Below are 19,047 nucleotides of genomic sequence, written 5' to 3'. Positions count from 1 at the left end.
AAAATGTCCATGTACTATTTTTCCATTGACAATAAACTAGGTGCAGACGCCAACCCCACTATACGGCAGTTACGCGAACGGATACATTGTGTTGGTTGTGGATGCAAAGGAATCAGGTACGTTGAGGCGTAATTTAGAACGTTCAACGAATCATGGAACGTTATAGCGTTGAGTTACCAGGAGCTAGCCCCGCCCCCTCTCATAAACGCAGGGCTTTCATTGGCTGAGCTGCTGTTCGGGAAGGCGGGGCCAAGTATGGCCATGTTTAGAGTCACGCGCTGCAGTGCTGCGAGGTCAGTGTTGCTCGGGGCCGTCTTCACGGGAGTGTTCGGCGTCAGAACTATGGTGAGAACGCAGCACGCGAGGCGTGCCTCTAAACATGGTTAGAGGGTGGTTGGGTGATTGGCCATGGCTGGGGGAGCTGAGCTCCAGGCTGTCACTTGGGTGACATGGCGTGTGTCGGTACAAAGTCTGTGTGTGGCGTCAGATATGGGCTAGTCGGTTTATGAGGGGGACCTCTATCAAGTCTAAACAAGCTTTATTTCGTTAGTGATTCCTTGCAGACTTCTTATTTGGCACTTCCCCCTAGAATACCACGCGTTTTACATTTAGTAAATGGCCACTATATATTGTATTTCTAGACTAAGTTTCTGTTTCCCGTTATGTTCCTCTATCTATATAATATCCCATTGGCATCATGATGTGACTTTCTGTGATGTAATTCCAGTAAAATACAAGTTTAGCAGGCTAAGATTGCCACAAGGCATATGTATGTATATGTGTTTGTAGTACACGTAGCTAAGATACTGTTATCACTGTACTGACCAGGTGTAAGAACTGGAATTACGCGTCCCTCTCCTTTGTATCAGATGAGCCACGTGGTTAGACCGGATGGATGAGTTTAGACTCTATTTATTAAATAGGTTAAGGGTATGTGTGGGTGTAGTTAATTGTGGGAGGAGCTACAGTGCTATATAAGGAATGTACTCTATGTATTCAGTACTCAGACTTTGCTGTATTTTGGTGACGCTAGTCCCTCTGAGTCCCGATCGGTGATCCAATAAAGAATCTCTTCCTTCCTGAAGAAACCTGTGTCCATCTCTCTGTGCTTGGCTTCCGTCAGTTTCTCCGGTATCATTTGGTGCATTGGCCGGGAAGCTCATCGTTCAACGGTAGCTGAGAGGCAGAGGCGTGAGACGGTCTATCTTTGCCCACGTTCTCTACGGCTGCACCCCTGAACTTCTGCGTGGACCTCCCTTCGTCTCGGCGCCACTGGTCTGTTGTCCAGGAGATCATCGGCCTCTACGTGAGAAGTGCTGGGGTGTCCCCGTCGATGAGTGTGAACTCAGGTTCAGGAACGAGGAGGTAAGACAACTGCTGTTTTAGACGGCAGGACCCACTAGGGGTATACCGATTGTGCGGTAGGCCCAAAGGGGTTTTGAATCTGTGTATCTGCCCCCTCTGTCGGAGGGAAGGAGCGAAGGCGCACCGCTCGATCGAACGCTCTTTAGTCAGACCGTTTGATTTGGTTAGTCAGGCGGGGTCCTGGTGTAAATAGCCCTAGCCGGACACCGGTGTCTTGTCTAGACTAGCGTTCTAGGGTGTATATTACGTTCGCTAGGTCGGAGGGACCGGGAGACTAAGCGGCGCCTGTGTAAATTCGGTTCTCTAGCTCGCTATATATGTGGTGATTGGGCAGTGTGGCTAACCAAAACGGGTGTATATAGTTTTAGGTAGTCCATTCAAGGTACTGGCCAATAGTTTAGTTGGGAATTGTAAATGTGTTAACGATTGTTTTAGTAAAGTGTATATCTTGTTAGATAGCGCGAGCTCAGCCGTCTAGCGAGAGTGTTAATAGTGTGTTGCTGTATTATAGTGCACGGTACCATAACCCTGTATATTTACTGACATTATATAATAAGTACTAATCATTGTCGTCCATTGCATGTTTAACACCATAACCACTAATAATTGTATTGTGACCTTAACTTATGCTTTGACCTATGCTAACCGTACTGTAACCGCTATTTGTAAAAGACGATGTTACTGGGGTGTGTTATAGACGGGTAATTCGTATATAGAGAATTATAGCGTGGGTGACTGTATAGTTACGCCAAAGGGCATAATATTGATTATATAGTGACTGGTGTAACAGCTGTGTGTGTACGGGAATTCCCTGAGTGTTTATTGTTATTGTGTACGTTTCACTTGGTAACCGTACCACGTGGTGCTGTTGCCAGAGGAAACGGGTGTGACTGTTGAATAGTACGCGTGTATAGTATTCGTTGTCGACGACGTTCCATTGTTAAGTATGGGTGCGTCGCAGTCAACGATTCCGGATCCCTTAGGATGTATGGTTAAGAATTTTAAAAAGGGATTCAAAGTTTGTGATTTTGGGGTAAAGATGTCTCCTGTACGTTTGGTCACTTTGTGTACTAGGGAGTGGCCTACTTTGGTTGCGGCATGGCCGCCACGTGGCAGTTTGGATCCAACTCTGGTACAGCGCTTACACGTGGCTGTATCGGGTAGGCCTGAACTTTACGGCCAGTTTCCTTATATTGACTGTTGGAGACAGGCCGTAAATGACTCGCCAAAATGGCTCCAGACATGCCACGAGGAGCAGTGTCGCCTCATGGTAGCTAGGACTTGCTCGTCCACTAGGACTGGTGTTAGGCCCATTTTGGACACGCCCCCTGAGTCCGAGATCCCTTTGCCGCCCCCTTACTTTCCGTTAAGAAGAAGTGACGCAAACGCAGGAAGTCCTGCACCCCTCCCCTCATTACCCTCATCCACTTCCGCTTCCTCCTCCAGTACAGGATCCACCCCCCCTCGTACTAAATCTCCCCTTCCGGAACCAGAATCCACCCCCATTAGAAACGAATATCCTGATTTGGCGCCACTTCAGACTTCCGGTCAAGCTTCATCTAGCTCGGCTCGAAGTGTTTTATTTACGACCTTTTCCCAAAACCGACCTCCCACATCCCCATACCCTATCTCTCCCCGACCGGAACCCATGACTGACGCCTCTCTACGTAGCCCCATCCAAACCCGACAGTTGACTGATGCCCAACAATTAAAGCACTATCAGATGCCTCTTCGTCTGAATCCCGGGTCAGCTTATATCGATGCCGCAGGTCAAATGGCACACGCTGACCCAGTCTTCGTATATGTCCCATTTACCACAACCGATCTTTTAAACTGGAAGAAGTGCTGAAAAACCGGTTCTTAAAAGTCGACTCTGTACATTGGGAGGCCACGTAGTAAAACACCAATTCCTTTATATGCCTGAATGTCCAGTCCAATTGCTGGGACGTGATATGCTATCAAAATTACAAGCGCAGATTACGTTCCTACCAAATGGAACAACATCCTTAAAGTTTAATGGACCTTCAGGTATTATGACTTTATCCGTACCAAAGGAAGAAGAGTGGCGACTTTATACAGTGTTGACTAGCCAAAACCCTAGGAGTGATGAGACATTGTTTAACATACCAGGAGTTTGGGCAGAGAACAACCCACCAGGACTGGCCCGCAATATTCCACCAATAAAAATTGAACTGAAACATGGGGTTTATCCAGTGAGCCTAAGACAATATCACATTCCGCAGAAGGCTAAGAAGAACATCCAATCCTATCTGGATAAGTTCATACGGTATGGTATCCTAAAATTCTGTACTTCCCCCTGGAACACCCCATTGCTGCCTGTTCAAAAGCCCGGTACAGATGAGTATCGACCTGTACAGGACTTAAGAGCAGTCAATGATGCGGTTGTTAGCATACATCCAGTTGTACCCAATCCATATAACCTGCTTGCTTTAATTCCGGGCGGGGCTACTTACTTCACAGTCTTAGATCTCAAAGATGCCTTCTTTTGCCTCCGAATTGCCGCAGAAAGCCAATGTATTTTCGCTTTCCAATGGGAGAACGCTGTAACGGGCTCAAAACGCCAAATGACTTGGACAAGACTGCCCCAAGGGTTTAAAAATTCACCTACCCTATTTGGTTCAGCTCTAAGTCAAGATCTACTGGATTTCGAGTCTATCCCAGGAGAATGTGTATTGTTACAATATGTAGATGACTTGTTGATAGCAGCAGTTACAAAAGAAAAATGTCAGCAAGCAACGCACGATCTACTACATATTCTCTGGAAGGCAGGATACAAGGCGTCCAGGAAGAAGGCTCAGTTGTGTTTGCCAACTGTCAAGTATCTGGGATTCCATATCTCTGAAGGTCAAAGGATTATGGGGCCAGAGAGAAAAGAAGCTGTCTGCCAAATACCAATACCCAAGAATAGAAGACAAGTGCGAGAATTCTTGGGGGCAGCAGGCTTCTGTAGGATATGGATTCCCAGCTATGCGATACTGGCAAAACCTCTGTACGCAGCCATCAAAGGTACAGAGCACGACCCCTTCTTATGGACCCAAGAACAGCAAACGGCATTTGAAGATGTGAAGAAGGCTTTGATGAGTGCCCCAGCATTAGGTCTACCTGATCACACACGACCATTCTACTTATATGTACACGAGCAAAGAAGAATGGCTGTGGGAGTATTGACACAGTACTTGGGATCATGGCAAAGACCTGTTGCCTACATGTCTAAGCAACTGGATGCAGTGGCCAGCGGACTTCCACCTTGTCTAAGAGCCGTAGCTGCAGCTGCCCTGCTAGTAGCTGAAGCCGATAAACTCACTCTGGGTCAAGAACTTTATGTACGAGTCCCACATGCAGTACAGACGTTGTTGGATTACAAAGGAAATCATTGGTTTAGTAACAGCCGTATGACCAAGTATCAAGCAATGTTGTGTGAAAACCCAAGAGTGCATTTAGAGACTGTAAACACCTTAAATCCAGCTACCCTTTTGCCGCAACCTACTGAAAGTCAACATGATTGTTTGGAAGTAATGGATGAAGTATTTTCAAGTAGACCAGATCTTCGTGATTTTCCCATCCAGAACCCCGATGTTCAATATTACACCGACGGCAGTAGTTATGTGAAAGAAGGGATCCGCTATGCAGGATATGCAGTGACAACAATAGACAAGGTGATAGAAGCTCGGCCACTGGCGAAAGGAACATCAGCACAAAAGGCAGAATTAATAGCACTAACACGAGCGTTACAATTGGCTGAAGGTTTAAGAGTAAATATCTATACGGACTCTAAGTATGCGTTTTTAACCACTCATGCCCACGGAGCTTTGTATAAAGAAAGAGGACTACTGAATTCAGAAAGCAAAGAAATCAAGTACGCAGCTGAAATCCTACAACTATTGGAAGCAGTGTGGGAGCCGAAAGAAGTCGGTATCATACATTGTCGAGCGCATCTGAGAGGAGATGGTGATGTAACCAAGGGAAATCGGATGGCAGATAGTGCAGCTAAGCGTGCTGCTGAATCAGGAAGACAGGAGTATGTGGGGCATATAGCTGCTCTTATACCAACTCCACTGTCCCAATGGACTCCAGTTTATACAGCTCAAGAAGAGGAGTGGTTAAAGACTGAACCGGGAAAGTATTTGGAGAACAAGTGGTATCAGCTAGAAGATGGAAGAATAGTCATACCAGCATCACTAGCGGTAGAAATTGTCCAAAATTATCACAACGGGACACATTCTGGGAGAGACAGTACTGAAGAATCTCTCAGGAAACATTTCTACATACCAAGATTGTCCAACTTGACTCAGGCCATTGTACGCAGATGTGTAACGTGTGCTAAGAATAATGCAAGACAAGGACCAGTAAAGCCACCAGGAGTCCAGTTTATGGGGGGACTCCCCATGTCCGATCTACAAATAGACTTTACAGTAATGCCTAAATCGGGTGGACATCGTTACCTGTTGGTAATTGTGTGCACCTATTCAGGCTGGGTAGAAGCATGTCCTACTCGTACAGAGAAAGCAGGAGAAGTTGTAAGATTCCTGCTACGAGAAATAATACCCCGATATGGACTACCCTGTTCTATAGGATCGGACAATGGTCCAGCTTTTGTTCATCAGTGCCTACAACAACTGACTCATATGCTTGGTATAAAGTGGAGGCTTCATACTGCATATAGACCCCAGAGTTCTGGTAAGGTAGAGAGAATGAATAGAACTATAAAGAACCAGTTGGCTAAAATGTGTCAGGAAACCCAACTTAAGTGGAACGTTCTCTTACCCATAGCTTTATTGCGAATCCGCAGTACCCCTACCAGAAGGATGGGCCTCTCTCCTTTTGAAATCATGTATGGGCGACCACCTCCCGTACTTGGTAACTTAAGGGGGGACTTGAGTCAGTTGGGAGAAGGAATTACCCGGCAGCAGGTTGTAGAGTTGGGTAAGACTATGGAGGAGGTACAGAAATGGGTACAAGATAGATTACCTGTGAATATTTATCCCCCTGTTCATAGTTATCATCCAGGAGACCAAGTGTGGATTAAAGAGTGGAATAATGTACCGTTAGGGCCCAAGTGGAGAGGTCCTTATGTTGTTCTTTTGTCTACCCCTACAGCGATAAAAGTAGCCGAAGTAACTCCGTGGATACATCACTCCAGGGTTAAACCAGCAGCAGTCGATTCTTGGCAAATTACAGCAGATCCAGAGAATCCCTGCAAGATCCGGTTGAAACGCACTACTCAGTCGGAGTAACGAGGAATTATTGTGGATTACAAATTTTATTGTTACAGGTGTGAGTGAGAAGGCCATAATAAAGCCTGTCCGCTTACCAACACATAGTGTATAAGCCAGGAAAGTCTCGAAGGGACACCTGTGAAGACGAGCAGAACTCCATTCCCTGCAGCCCTCACATCCTGGAAGCTGAGGTTCCATCGCACGGACGAAGACTGAGGATGACGGCGAAAGATGTGCTTTTGATTGTGTTTATTTATATGTGTTTTTATATTCAGGAAGGTAGAGGTACCGACACTCCTAGCTGTGAGGTATGCATTAAGACTACGAGAACAGGTAACCATATTTCCCAAACCCTAATTTGGCATTCACAATACGAATGTAAAGGAGAGGTATCAAGATGTAGATACCTAAATATAGACTATAGTGTGTGCCATTTAGGAGTAGGAGAACCTAAGTGCTTCAGTCCAGAGTATCAACCTCGTACAATTTGGTTGACTCTCAGGAATGGAGATCCTCAGGGGACCCTAATTAATAAGACGGTGTTAGAATCCGTACATTCTTCGGGTGTTCTGCTATTTGATGCATGTAAGGCGATATCAAGTGGTAGAAAACCGTGGAATGTATGTGGGGATCTTAGATGGGAGAGGACGTATGGGTCTAATGATAAATATATTTGTCCCAGTAGTAAAAATAAATATGTGAGTCCTAGATGCCCAAATAAAGACTATAACTTTTGTCCATATTGGTCTTGTGTGGGGTGGGCGACTTGGGGACAGACAGTAGATAAAGACATGATAGTGACTAAGTTGCCGACTAGCCCTTATTGTAAGTCTATGGAATGCAACCCAGTCCATATACTTATTAATAACCCCGACAAGTTCCTAGATAAGTATGGAAATTTATTTGGGTTTCAGATATACGGGACGGGTTTAGATCCTGGGACATTATTGTTTATAGGAATAGAGACTGATACGGTATCCTCCCAGACTCAAGTATACCATTCCTTTTATGAAGAGATGAGTATAGATAATAAGATCCCCCATAACGCTAAAAACCTGTTCATTGACCTAGCTGAAAGTATTGCCGGTAGTCTTAATGTTACCAACTGCTATGTGTGTGGAGGTACTAACATGGGAGACCAATGGCCTTGGGAAGCAAAGGAGGTAATGTCCGGTTCTGAGGCAGTTGACCAACTAATATCTACACAAGCCGATTATCATTTGAGTGTTAGAGGTAAATCTGAGTGGAGATTAAAGACCTCCATCATAGGTTATGTTTGCATAGCAAGGAAAGGAATAATGTATAATACTTTTGTAGGAGAATTAACTTGTCTAGGGCAAAAAGCTTATGATGATGATACTAAAAATACAACTTGGTGGTCGGCTTCAAATGTCTCAGAACCATCTAACCCGTTTGCTAGATATGCCAGTTTAAAGGATGTGTGGTTTGATTTATCCATCACATCTACCTGGAGAGCCCCAGCAAATTTGTACTGGATCTGTGGTAAGAAAGCCTATTCGGAGTTGCCACAGGACTGGGAAGGGGCATGTGTGTTGGGTATGCTCAAACCATCCTTCTTCTTGTTACCGATTGAAACAGGTGAGACTTTAGGTGTTAAAGTGTATGATGTGAATCATAGGAAGAAAAGGGGACCCTTAGAGATAGGCACCTGGGAAGATAATGAATGGCCTCCCCAGCGTATCATAGATTATTATGGGCCAGCCACGTGGGCAGAAGATGGTACCTTTGGTTATAGAACCCCAATTTATATGCTCAACCGTATTATAAGATTACAGGCGGTGGTTGAGATTATTACTAATGAGACCTCACAAGCACTCAATCTTCTAGCGAAGCATAATACCAGGATGAGGACAGCAGTGTACCAAAATAGATTAGCCTTGGATTACCTTTTGGCAGTAGAGGGAGGTGTATGTGGGAAGTTTAACCTGAGCAATTGCTGTCTTCAAATAGATGACGAAGGGCAAGCAATAGCTGAGCTTACTAGCCATATGGTTAAACTAGTGCATGTGCCTACTCAGGTATGGAAAGGGTACAATCCAAGTAGTTGGTTTGGTAGCTGGTATGAGTGGTTTGGAGGGCTTAAGGCAGTGGTAGGTGGAGTCCTACTGATTTTACTGTTGTGTCTACTCCTACCGTGTCTTATACCCTTAGTAGTTAGGTCTGTGCAAAGCCTGATAGGAAGTATAGCAGAGAGGAAGGCTGCTGCACAGATAATGGCGATATATAAGTATAAGGCTCTAGATCAAGGAGAACCAATGCAGGAAGATGAGTGTTAAAAGATTCACATCATAAGATAAGTCTGGTCTGGTTCATGGTAACCTGAGGTATATGCAAACCAAGGTTAAGTGATGCCTCAAGTAATTGTGAAATATCAGAGGCATCAAAGGGGGGAATGTGATGTAATTCCAGTAAAATACAAGTTTAGCAGGCTAAGATTGCCACAAGGCATATGTATGTATATGTGTTTGTAGTACACGTAGCTAAGATACTGTTATCACTGTACTGACCAGGTGTAAGAACTGGAATTACGCGTCCCTCTCCTTTGTATCAGATGAGCCACGTGGTTAGACCGGATGGATGAGTTTAGACTCTATTTATTAAATAGGTTAAGGGTATGTGTGGGTGTAGTTAATTGTGGGAGGAGCTACAGTGCTATATAAGGAATGTACTCTATGTATTCAGTACTCAGACTTTGCTGTATTTTGGTGACGCTAGTCCCTCTGAGTCCCGATCGGTGATCCAATAAAGAATCTCTTCCTTCCTGAAGAAACCTGTGTCCATCTCTCTGTGCTTGGCTTCCGTCAGTTTCTCCGGTATCATTTCCCCATCAGCCTGTAGCTGTATCAATACGTGTGACTGATGGATTAATGTCCCCTGTCTGACCTCCTACATGTGCTCCTGCTTCCTTCCCTGGATGGAGTGCAGGGTCGTGAACAAGCAGTTTCATTAAAGGGGTTAACTTATCCCCCCCATTTGACACCTGGTGCTGAGTTGTCAAATGGTTACTGAACGTAGAACACAGAATTGGACCAGAATTGTAAGATTGACAGGGAAAACAAAGGGTTAAACTACATGTATAGCTAGTCAATACAGTGTCAATGTGGTATGATGCCACGCCCCTAATGTGCCCTCCTATTGTCCCTTTGGCCATCTACATGCCAGGCGGATTTGGCATTGCATCAGCCACCCATCTGCCAGTTAATGTGTTAATCAGGTAGCTGGATTCAGAGCTGAGAAGCTGTTAACGCTGTGTCATGATTCTAATCTCTGTTGTACAGCCTGAGAGAATTGCTGACACCCCTGTTCTAGAGCTGTAATTTGTATGATGCTGTGAAAAACATTGATAATGGACGTCTCCAAGCAGTTTGACAGTAATGGCCAGCTCTGGCATCCTAGATGTTTTTGACCTGTATTTACTTCCATGCTAAGCAAACCCGAAGGAGCCCCATTGAAAATTGGGTGGGAAACAAATTTAAAGGGACACTATTGTCACCTAAATGGCCAGTGGAGATTTCCCTAGGCTGTAATATAAACACTGTCTTTTCTGCTCAATTCACTGTCATTTAGGAGTTAAATCACTTTGTTTCTGTTTATGCATCCTAGCCACACCTCCTCTGGCTATGATTGAGGGAGCCTGCATGAAAAAAAAACTGGTTTCACTTTCAAACAGATGTAATTTACCTTAAATAATTGTATCTCAATCTCTAAACTGAACTTTAATCACATACAGGAGGCTCTTGCAGGGTCTAGCAAGCTATTAACATAGCAGGGGATAAGAAAATCTTAATTAAACAGAACTTGCAATAAAGAGAGCCTAAATAGGGCTCTCTTTACAGGAAGTGTTTATGGAAGGCTGTGCAAGTCACATGCAGGGAGGTGTGACTAGGGTTCTTAAACAAAGGGATTTAACTCCTAAATGGCAGAGGATTGAGCAGTGAGGCTGCAGGGGCATGTTCTATACACCAAAACTGCTTCATTAAGCTAACGTTGTTCAGGTGACTAGTGTCCCTTCAATAACGTGTTTGTTTATAGGCATTGCTTGGGTTGATACATAATTGGGTTGTGTTATTGATCACCACAATAAACACATCTTACTTATTAAGTGTATTGTTATTGTGTGTAACTTTTTGAAGTGAAGCTGTTTGATGTGGGTGTCACTTCTTCCCCTTGTACAATAAATGCTAGTAATGCAAGCCATTGTGAAACAGATCATTGTACCTCCTTGCAGAATCCAGTACTTGACCTCTCACACACTTACTGTGTGACATCTCTGTATATGTTGTGTGAAGTGGTAGAATCTTGTGTGTACAATCAGAGGCAGTTATGAGGCTGTTGCCCACCTACAGGAAACTTCAACTACCCAAACTGGCATTTAAATGAGCCTGTTGGTCTGACTTCTACACCATGTTTTCACGAGATGCATTTTCCTTTTTTTTTTTTATATTAATGATTTAGCTAATGACCTCATCAAGTTCAGAAGAGACAAAGCAAGGGCAAACATTGCAAATCAGTAGGAAATTAGAAAGACTGCTTTGTTTCTCTTCTCTGTAAGCTTTTTCTAGTCAGACTGCAAAGGACAAAGCCTTTATCAATTATTGACGGGGAGCAAGATGGAGGTGTCCTTGTGGGGATGTTGATTACTACAAGGAACTTCGTAGTTTTAGGAATACAAACCTATATATTTAGATTCAGCTCTTTAATATAATTTTTTGATAGCAGTGATTCCGAATCCTGTTCTCAGGGCATACAAGCAGTCCAGGAGATGGCAGTTTTCCATTTGTTTCATTGGGGATATTGACAAATCCTGGACTGCTCTACACTATTCCCTTTAAAGGACCACTCTAGGCACCCAGACCACTTCAGCTTAATGAAGTGGTCTGGATGCCAGGTCCAGCTAGGGTTAACCCAGAGAGAAACTGCTATGTTTATAAATGGGTTAATCCAGCCCTCAAAGCCTCTAGTGGCTGTCTCACTGACAGCCGCTAGAGGCGCTTGCGTGATTCTCACTGTGAAAATCACAGTGAGCGCACGCAAGCGTCCATAGGAAAGCATTGATAATGCTTTCCTATGAGACCGGCTTAATGCGCGCGCAGCTCTTGCCGCGCGTGTATTCAGCCGAATGGGAGGAGAGGAGGAGGATCGGAAGAGAAGAGCTCCCTGTCCGGTGCTGGAGAAAGGTAAGTTTTAACCCCTTTCCTCTCCCCAGAGCCCGGCAGGAGGGGGTCCCTGAGGGTGGGGGCACCCTCAGGGCACTATAGTGCCAGGAAAACAAGTGTTTTCTTGGCACTATAGTGGTCCTTTAACTTGTGCTTGTGAGGCAGTATTGCCCAAAGTGATAATATGGATTAAAAATGGTCTTTCTGAGTAAATGGCACAACAGATCTGTCACTTTGATCCTGCCTCCTAGATAAGCATAAAATGCTCTTACAAAGCACAGAAACTCGCTGCTTAGCAAATTGACTTAGTAGGAAGACTGGAGAAACATGATACCATTACAAAGAGCCATTGGCATCACTCGTGGTCTGAAAATGCAAGCTAGGGACTTGGGATTTGACTAATTGCTACTCACTCCCAGTTTCTCTTCTCCTTATTCCTCATTCTTGTTGGTAAACGTATGTTGTAAAAAGTGACTTTTTCTCTGATCTTTTAAAATGTTACTCTGGAAAAAATAAAGCTTACAAGAAAGGATTACAATTCTCTCTTCTGGAGAGAGCTATCCTTCATGTGGCTTTTTAAAGTTGTTTGTTCATACCAAACCCTCTGCTCATAAGGACTTGACAATACCTAAACCTGTTCAGTTGGCATTCCTCTTCCCTTCTGAATTCATGAAAGAAAACTGCTCACACAGCAATATAATTTTACATTTTTCTTTCTGGGCTTATTCTTTATGATGTTGTTCAGAGTCTCTATATTTGGAAGCTGGTTACATTTTCCTCCGTATTACTGGAAAACTGTAATTGGTGGTTTATGTCAGATCTGTAATTTGTATGATGGGACAACAGCTTCATAAGAAGTGTCTGATTTTTTTTTTTTTTTTTAAATTCATCTTTTTTTATTTTTTTATGTATCAAAATTGTGCCCTGCAGATGTAGAACCCTATAATCTTGCACTAATTTTTTATTTTTTTTTTACCCTCCCTTGCACCATCAGAGTGCTCACGTAGACTGGAAGACCGCTAAGACGATATATGAGTTTTCTGCTAAAGACATTGATGGCAACGATGTATCCCTCGAGAAATACAGGTAACTGATCTTGTTTATCATATTGATGTAATCTTTTCAACATGCCTAACATTAACATATTAAGAGTTAAAAACCTCTAAATCAAACAGATGTTATTAGTTACATTTCCTATTCATCTACAACATCTAATTGTAGTTTTGTCTGATTAATAATCAAGGTTGGAATGTCCTCTGAAGTATCTTTCTAGATTTATCCAAAAATTTACTGCGCTGCAAAAAATAAAGTTCTGGAGTCTGGTGGAAATGTTTACATTTATTTTAATCCATTCTCTCTTCACAGGGGCTATGTCTGTGTTATTGTCAACGTAGCCTCTAAATGAGGCAAAACCCCTGTAAACTACACTCAGCTTGTCAATCTTCACGCCAACTATGCTGAGAAAGGTTTACGCATCCTTGGGTTTCCCTGCAACCAGTTTGGAAAACAGGTATTTTTCGGGCATGTATGAATGGTTGGCTCTTCAATGGCACTAAATATGGAATTGGAATGTACTCAAGGTGTTGGTTCCTTATCAGTCCTCATTGCTTATCCTTCAGGAACCTGGAGATGAAGCTCAAATAAAAGACTTTGCTGCATCCTACAAAGTTGAATTTGATATGTTTAGTAAGATTGAAGTAAACGGAGATGGTGCCCACCCTCTGTGGAAGTGGTTGAAGGACCAACCGAAAGGGAGAGGTACTCTTGGGAAGTATGTACCATATCCTTATAAGGAATTTATAAAACCGCAGTATTTAATCTTAAGCATTTTTTTTTTCTCTTGTGATATAAGCTTTCATGAAAGAGACCCTGTAGCGTAAGGAATATAAATGTGTATTCCAAACACTATCGTGCACTAGTCACCGATTGGGTAACCAGGCTCCCGCTATCGCCAATATTAAAAAGGTAGCCCTTCTTGCCTTTTCTTCTTCGATGAGCTGTGTTCTCCAGCTTGTAGGTCTGCCTCTATTCCTGAAATCGATGAACTCAGCCAATCCAATTCTTTCCCATAGGAAAGCTTTGGGAGGCTAGTACCCTGTGCCAGTCAGTCTTTATAATAGTGGCACAGTTAACCCTTATGGCACCAAGACTACTTCATTGAGATAAAGTTGTCTAACTACCTATGGGGTTCTCCATAATCTGTCTCTCAAGATGTTGCTGAACTACAGATGCATGATTCTTTGATTGAAATAGCCACATAATCATGGGAGTTCATTTTAACTATGAAAAGCTGCAGTTTAAGAGACCCAGCCAATGGCTGCATGCCAATCCTGATATCTGTACCCCAGCTATGGTAGTGACATCCACAGAGGTGGAACTTCTGCACTGAAAAATCCGAGATAATTTCTATTGTATAGGCTTGGTATGTCATCCATCCAAGCACATGAGTTAAAAGATTATACGTTGCAATAAATCTTACAGAAGTCTTCCTGCTTTAAGTATACCACATAATGTGTGTTGCTTAAAATAGTCATACTGGCAAATAGATTAAACAGAAAAATTCACTTGCCAAATAAAGTTCAGTCTTAACAGGGCAGATAAACAAGGATTGTATCTCAAAATTATGAATCCTGTGCTCACAATTTGATTTGATTAAAGCTGTCCACAGTTTGTTCTGGCAAGTCTCAACATTCAACAAAAACAGACATCACGTAGCTCAAGCTTAAAGGGACCCTCAATTGCCCAAACAAAATAAAATTACCGTTTAGTTGATATTTTAAATAAATATAAAAAAAATTCTAGCTAGAAAACTCTTTAAACAATAGTTTATCTACTGGGTCTGTGTTTTTTTTATTTTATTATAATTTATTTGTTTTGCCCCCTGGTTTGCGATATGTGCATATTAATCATTTAAGTCTGCCTTGATGTGTAGTTGATACACATAAGTAAATCGCTAGAAAGTTTTATCATGTCTTACTGTCAAAACACTTTTTGGTATACCGCATGAATTCAAAGGCAACGTTTTTTTTTTTTTTTTCCTAGTGCCATCAAATGGAACTTCACCAAGGTAAATCGGTTCTACTGCCATTGTTTTGTCCATATGTTTCAAAGCCAGAAAATGTTTTAATTTTTATATATTCTTTTTCATACTCAGTTTCTCATTAATCGTGAGGGTCTTGTGGTGAAGAGATTCAGCCCTATGGATGATCCAGTTGTAAGTTGGCCTTCGCTTTTCTTTCTTAAAAATAAATGTTCTGTGTGTCTAGATTAATTTTGAAAAAGAAAAGTATAGAAAAGAATGACAAGCCTGCACAAAGAATTCCATAGTTTCCTTGACTGTCTGTTCCCTCAACTGTCTGTTCCCTCAGTTTATTGGTTTCCAAGTTGAAATAGAGGTGATTAAAGTCCTGAAGACTTTTATTGTGAGATAGTATCTAGATGGATGGTGGTCTGCTGTAGGGGAATAACAGTTTGTGAGATGCTGTCTTGGTAATTGATCATAGCATTTGTTGTGACCTTGAGTGCATAGTGTCCCATTAAATGAGCTGGTGCATATTTGCTTTTATTTGGTGTAGCACATAAAAAGGGCTGGTGTTGGTAAATCGCATAATAAAAAAAAAATATTTTTATAGCAATTTGAAAGTAGGTTTATCTTTTGAACAACGATGGTCAAGTCATTTTTAAATGACCCACTGCTTCATGACCATGGGGAAAGAACTAAAGATTGAAACTGTATTTGAGTATCTACTTGGCCTAGATGACAAAGTAAAGATAAATCCATGAAGCTGAGTGGTAAAAGGAAGTGACTATGAAAAGTGTTTGGATGTCCACTGGGGATTGCTTCTTCTTGTTACTGGTGACATGCAGAAAACTATGCTTGTGTCATCTGGAATGGTCAGGGCTGAATTCTCTGTTCTGGTCCAGGCCTGGTTTTCTTATACAAAAAGCAAGCCCTGCGGTTACTCCCATCACGGCAGCAACGACCACAGTACACATCAGCCCCAATACATACAGTGAAAACCATACTGTGTGTATATACACCCCTATATACTTATTAACCCTTAATAGGGAACACATGGGATGGGCAGCAGGATGTGGGGCTGATGTGTACTGTGGTTGCTGCTGCTGCCCAGGAGTGATGGGAGTGAGCGCATTTTTTTTTTTTTTTAAATTTGTATTCACTTTTTGTATCACACAGCTTTGTTACAATGCAGCCGCCCATCCCATGTATTCCCTATTAAGTGTGTGTGTGTGTGTGTCCTCTCATTAGAGATATCTTTGCCAGAAGCTCAAGGAGGCGGGCATTCCCTCCAATGGTCATTGGAGTAACTAAATGACCTCAATTTGTTTAAATATATATAGGGATGTAAAAAAGTGAGTGCAGGTGACTTATTTTTTTTAATTTTTTTTTTATTATTATTCTCTCTCTGATTTTCTTATAGTAAAATCAGATATTGACCAGACTAATTCTTGCTGGTTGTTTTAATCTTAAATATTTGCAACCAGATCGAGATATTGAAATTTTTATATACAATTGGTTATTTTGCAATAATTATCTCCAGGTTAATCCTGCTGGTAATTCACTGGCTGAGAGTGTCGACTAAGTGCTCTCAGCCAATGAATGACCATTTTGTGCAAAGAATATACACAGAATTGACACTAGTTAGCCTAGACATCTTGTTCAGGCTGGCTAATGACATGCTATTTACAGTACTAGAGGTGGCATTACATTTCTGAAAGCAATATAAAATATCTTGGCATGTGCAGAGTTTCATATTGTAAAGCTGCACCTGCTGACTTAACACACAGACCACTTCAAGCCACTGGAGTAGTCATGATACTGAACTGTTATGGGAAAATGCCATTGATGGGTTCTGGAGACCTTTTTATAATGAACCATGAGACCAAGTTAAAAGGAAACTATTGTGGCAGCAACACCATGCTTTCCTATGGGGTTTCAGGTGACGCTGGAGGTCCTCATGCATCAGGCGACCAAACGTTGTAAACAGTTAAGTAGACAGCCGCTAGAGGTGGAGTTACCCCACTAAGCTAATTATTGCAGTTTTTTTTTTTTAAACTCCAATAATTAATTACCTTTGCAGGGTTAAGGGGCATTGGACAGTGCACACACTCGCCTTCAGTGAGCTGAATTGGTCTGGGTGCCTATAGTGTCCCTTTTTTATGCGGCTTATAAAGATCTTACAAAGGTCTCAAGATTTATTTCTCCCACAATACTGTTTTTTTCCCCCTGACTTAATAGAGGGGATTCATTGCCTTCTGTGAGTTAGTCTGCTTTACATATTGTTTACAAAGATGGGATGTTTCTTGCTTCAAATATAGATTTACTCTGGGTTGAATTTTATTCTTTTTCCAGGTCATCGAGAAGGATCTTCCCGACTACCTTTAGGATGGATCCTTGTACCCAGTGTCTGACAGAAAGATCTTTGGTTTCCAGTCCAGATAATGATGGTATGCCTCAAAACCGTCAGGGGGAGGCAGACCAGATGGTGTATTGGCGTGCACCCCTGGATGGGAAACTTGTGCTCCACTGTACAGAAACTGTTCTACAGACAAAAGCATCAATAATAAAGTTCTATTTAAACCTATTATCTGCTTGTGTTCTTTGTTAAGTTAAACCTGGTATGTAAAGTCCTCACAGCTAGTACAGTGTGCTAGTCACATCTTCTGGACCCAATGAACTTAGATGAGCTAATCGTTGTACTGTCATGCTTTGATCACTGCAGGCAGCTTCCAGCCAGTTAGGATGTTGAAACAGGCTTTCAGGTAAGTTGTCAAAGCAATCAATATTTCGATCACTTACTATGGGAGGGTGCCAGTGCTAGTTGTTAAAGGAACACTGTAGGCACCCAGACCACCACTTCAGCTCTTTTTGGCACTGGGAAAGTCGGCTCACATGGATTTTTTTTTTTTTTTTTTGCTCAAATTTGTTGCTTCCTTCTCTTTAGCATGGCTCAAATACCAAATGGTGGCAAAGACTTGTTCCTGCACTCCGGCTAGGTCTAGTACTCCTTCACGCAGGGGAGATTCGTCTACACCTACCTCATTCAGATCCTGGTCTATTCCTTGACTCACAGAGGAACTTCAGAGATGTCAAATTTCATTTCCAGGAAAGGGCCCGAGTTGGTCTAACCACTCTGATGTTCACTCTATGTTGTCTTCTCTCATGACATCTATGGGGCAGATCAATCAAACTGCCACTCAAGATGAGTCGCCGGCCAGTCTTAAGGGATTCTCCAGTGCCAGGCACTGCAGGACCCTATGGTGCCCCTTTCCCTCCCATCCCAAGTTGCTGAAGGGGTTAAAACCCCTTCAGTGACTTACCGGAGTCCAGCGCCGATATCCCTCAGCGCTGGTCAGGCTCAGCCGGCGGGGGAGACCTAATCCGCACATACACACACACTAGACCTCCCAATGGGAAAGCATTATTTAATGCTTTCCTATAGGGATTTCGGCGACGCTGGAGGTCCTCACATAGTTTGAGGACGTCCAGCGTTGCTTAAGACACTTTTCGTGTTCTAAGAACACGGAAGTCTCTCTAGTGGCTGTCTGATTACTGATAGACAGCCACTAGAGGAGGACTTAACCCTGCAAGGTAAATATTGCAGTTTATGAAAATTGCAATAATTACCCTTGCAGGGTTAAGGGAGTTGGCGCCCAGACCACTCCAATGGGCAGACGTGGTCCTGTGGCTGGCTGGGGTAACTTGTTGTCTAGCATAGATACTCCACTGGATGTCGATCCAGTACATATGGTCCCGGCTAATATTAGGAAGGATATCTTGGATGGTAAAGACGTGAACCTGATTTTGCTATTCATTGCATCTCAAGATATTGTAGACTTATGCCTATGGTGATTTGTTGGTTGTGATCAAGGCCCAGGCTTAACAGGAAACTCTCTATCCCGGAGTTTCTCCTGGCATTTGTGTTATTTAGGGATGTTTTGTGCTCGGTCTACCCTGCTAGGAGGCAGGAGTTGGACCTTTACATGCACAAGCTGGTGGACTTGGGTCACAAATATGGCGGTACATCTTTTTACGATTACCACAGGTCCTTCTCTGCTAAGGTGTCTGCGGCATTCACTCAGTTTGGTGTCAGATTGAATTGGAGTAAACTGGACATGGAACTGTTCTGCAGGCACGTTGAGGGTTGTCAGGATATTTATATCGGCAGACATTTTGTGCTAAGATAGAAATTAAAAGTATATATTGCCAGTCACTCAGAACAGAGCGGACTCCATTTTGGATCTTC

The 19,047-nt window shown here is 42.8% G+C and overlaps 1 protein-coding gene across 1 annotated transcript; it reads left to right on the top strand.

Annotated features, from left to right (window-relative positions):
• Positions 1 to 221: 221 nt before the first annotated feature.
• On the top strand, positions 222 to 17,385 carry GPX4 (glutathione peroxidase 4). The gene is made up of 7 exons (XM_063457365.1): positions 222 to 345; positions 12,774 to 12,865; positions 13,145 to 13,289; positions 13,399 to 13,550; positions 14,822 to 14,846; positions 14,934 to 14,993; positions 17,154 to 17,385. The coding sequence occupies exons 1-7, from the start codon at positions 256 to 258 to the stop codon at positions 17,184 to 17,186; spliced, it is 597 nt and encodes a 198-aa protein (XP_063313435.1). The 5' UTR covers positions 222 to 255; the 3' UTR covers positions 17,187 to 17,385.
• Positions 17,386 to 19,047: the final 1,662 nt, after the last annotated feature.

This window comes from Pelobates fuscus, chromosome 5 (genome assembly GCF_036172605.1).
Source record: "Pelobates fuscus isolate aPelFus1 chromosome 5, aPelFus1.pri, whole genome shotgun sequence".
Classification (NCBI taxonomy): domain Eukaryota; kingdom Metazoa; phylum Chordata; class Amphibia; order Anura; family Pelobatidae; genus Pelobates; species Pelobates fuscus.
Note: the sequence above shows the minus strand (reverse complement) of the source record. Positions and strands in the feature narration are given on the sequence as shown.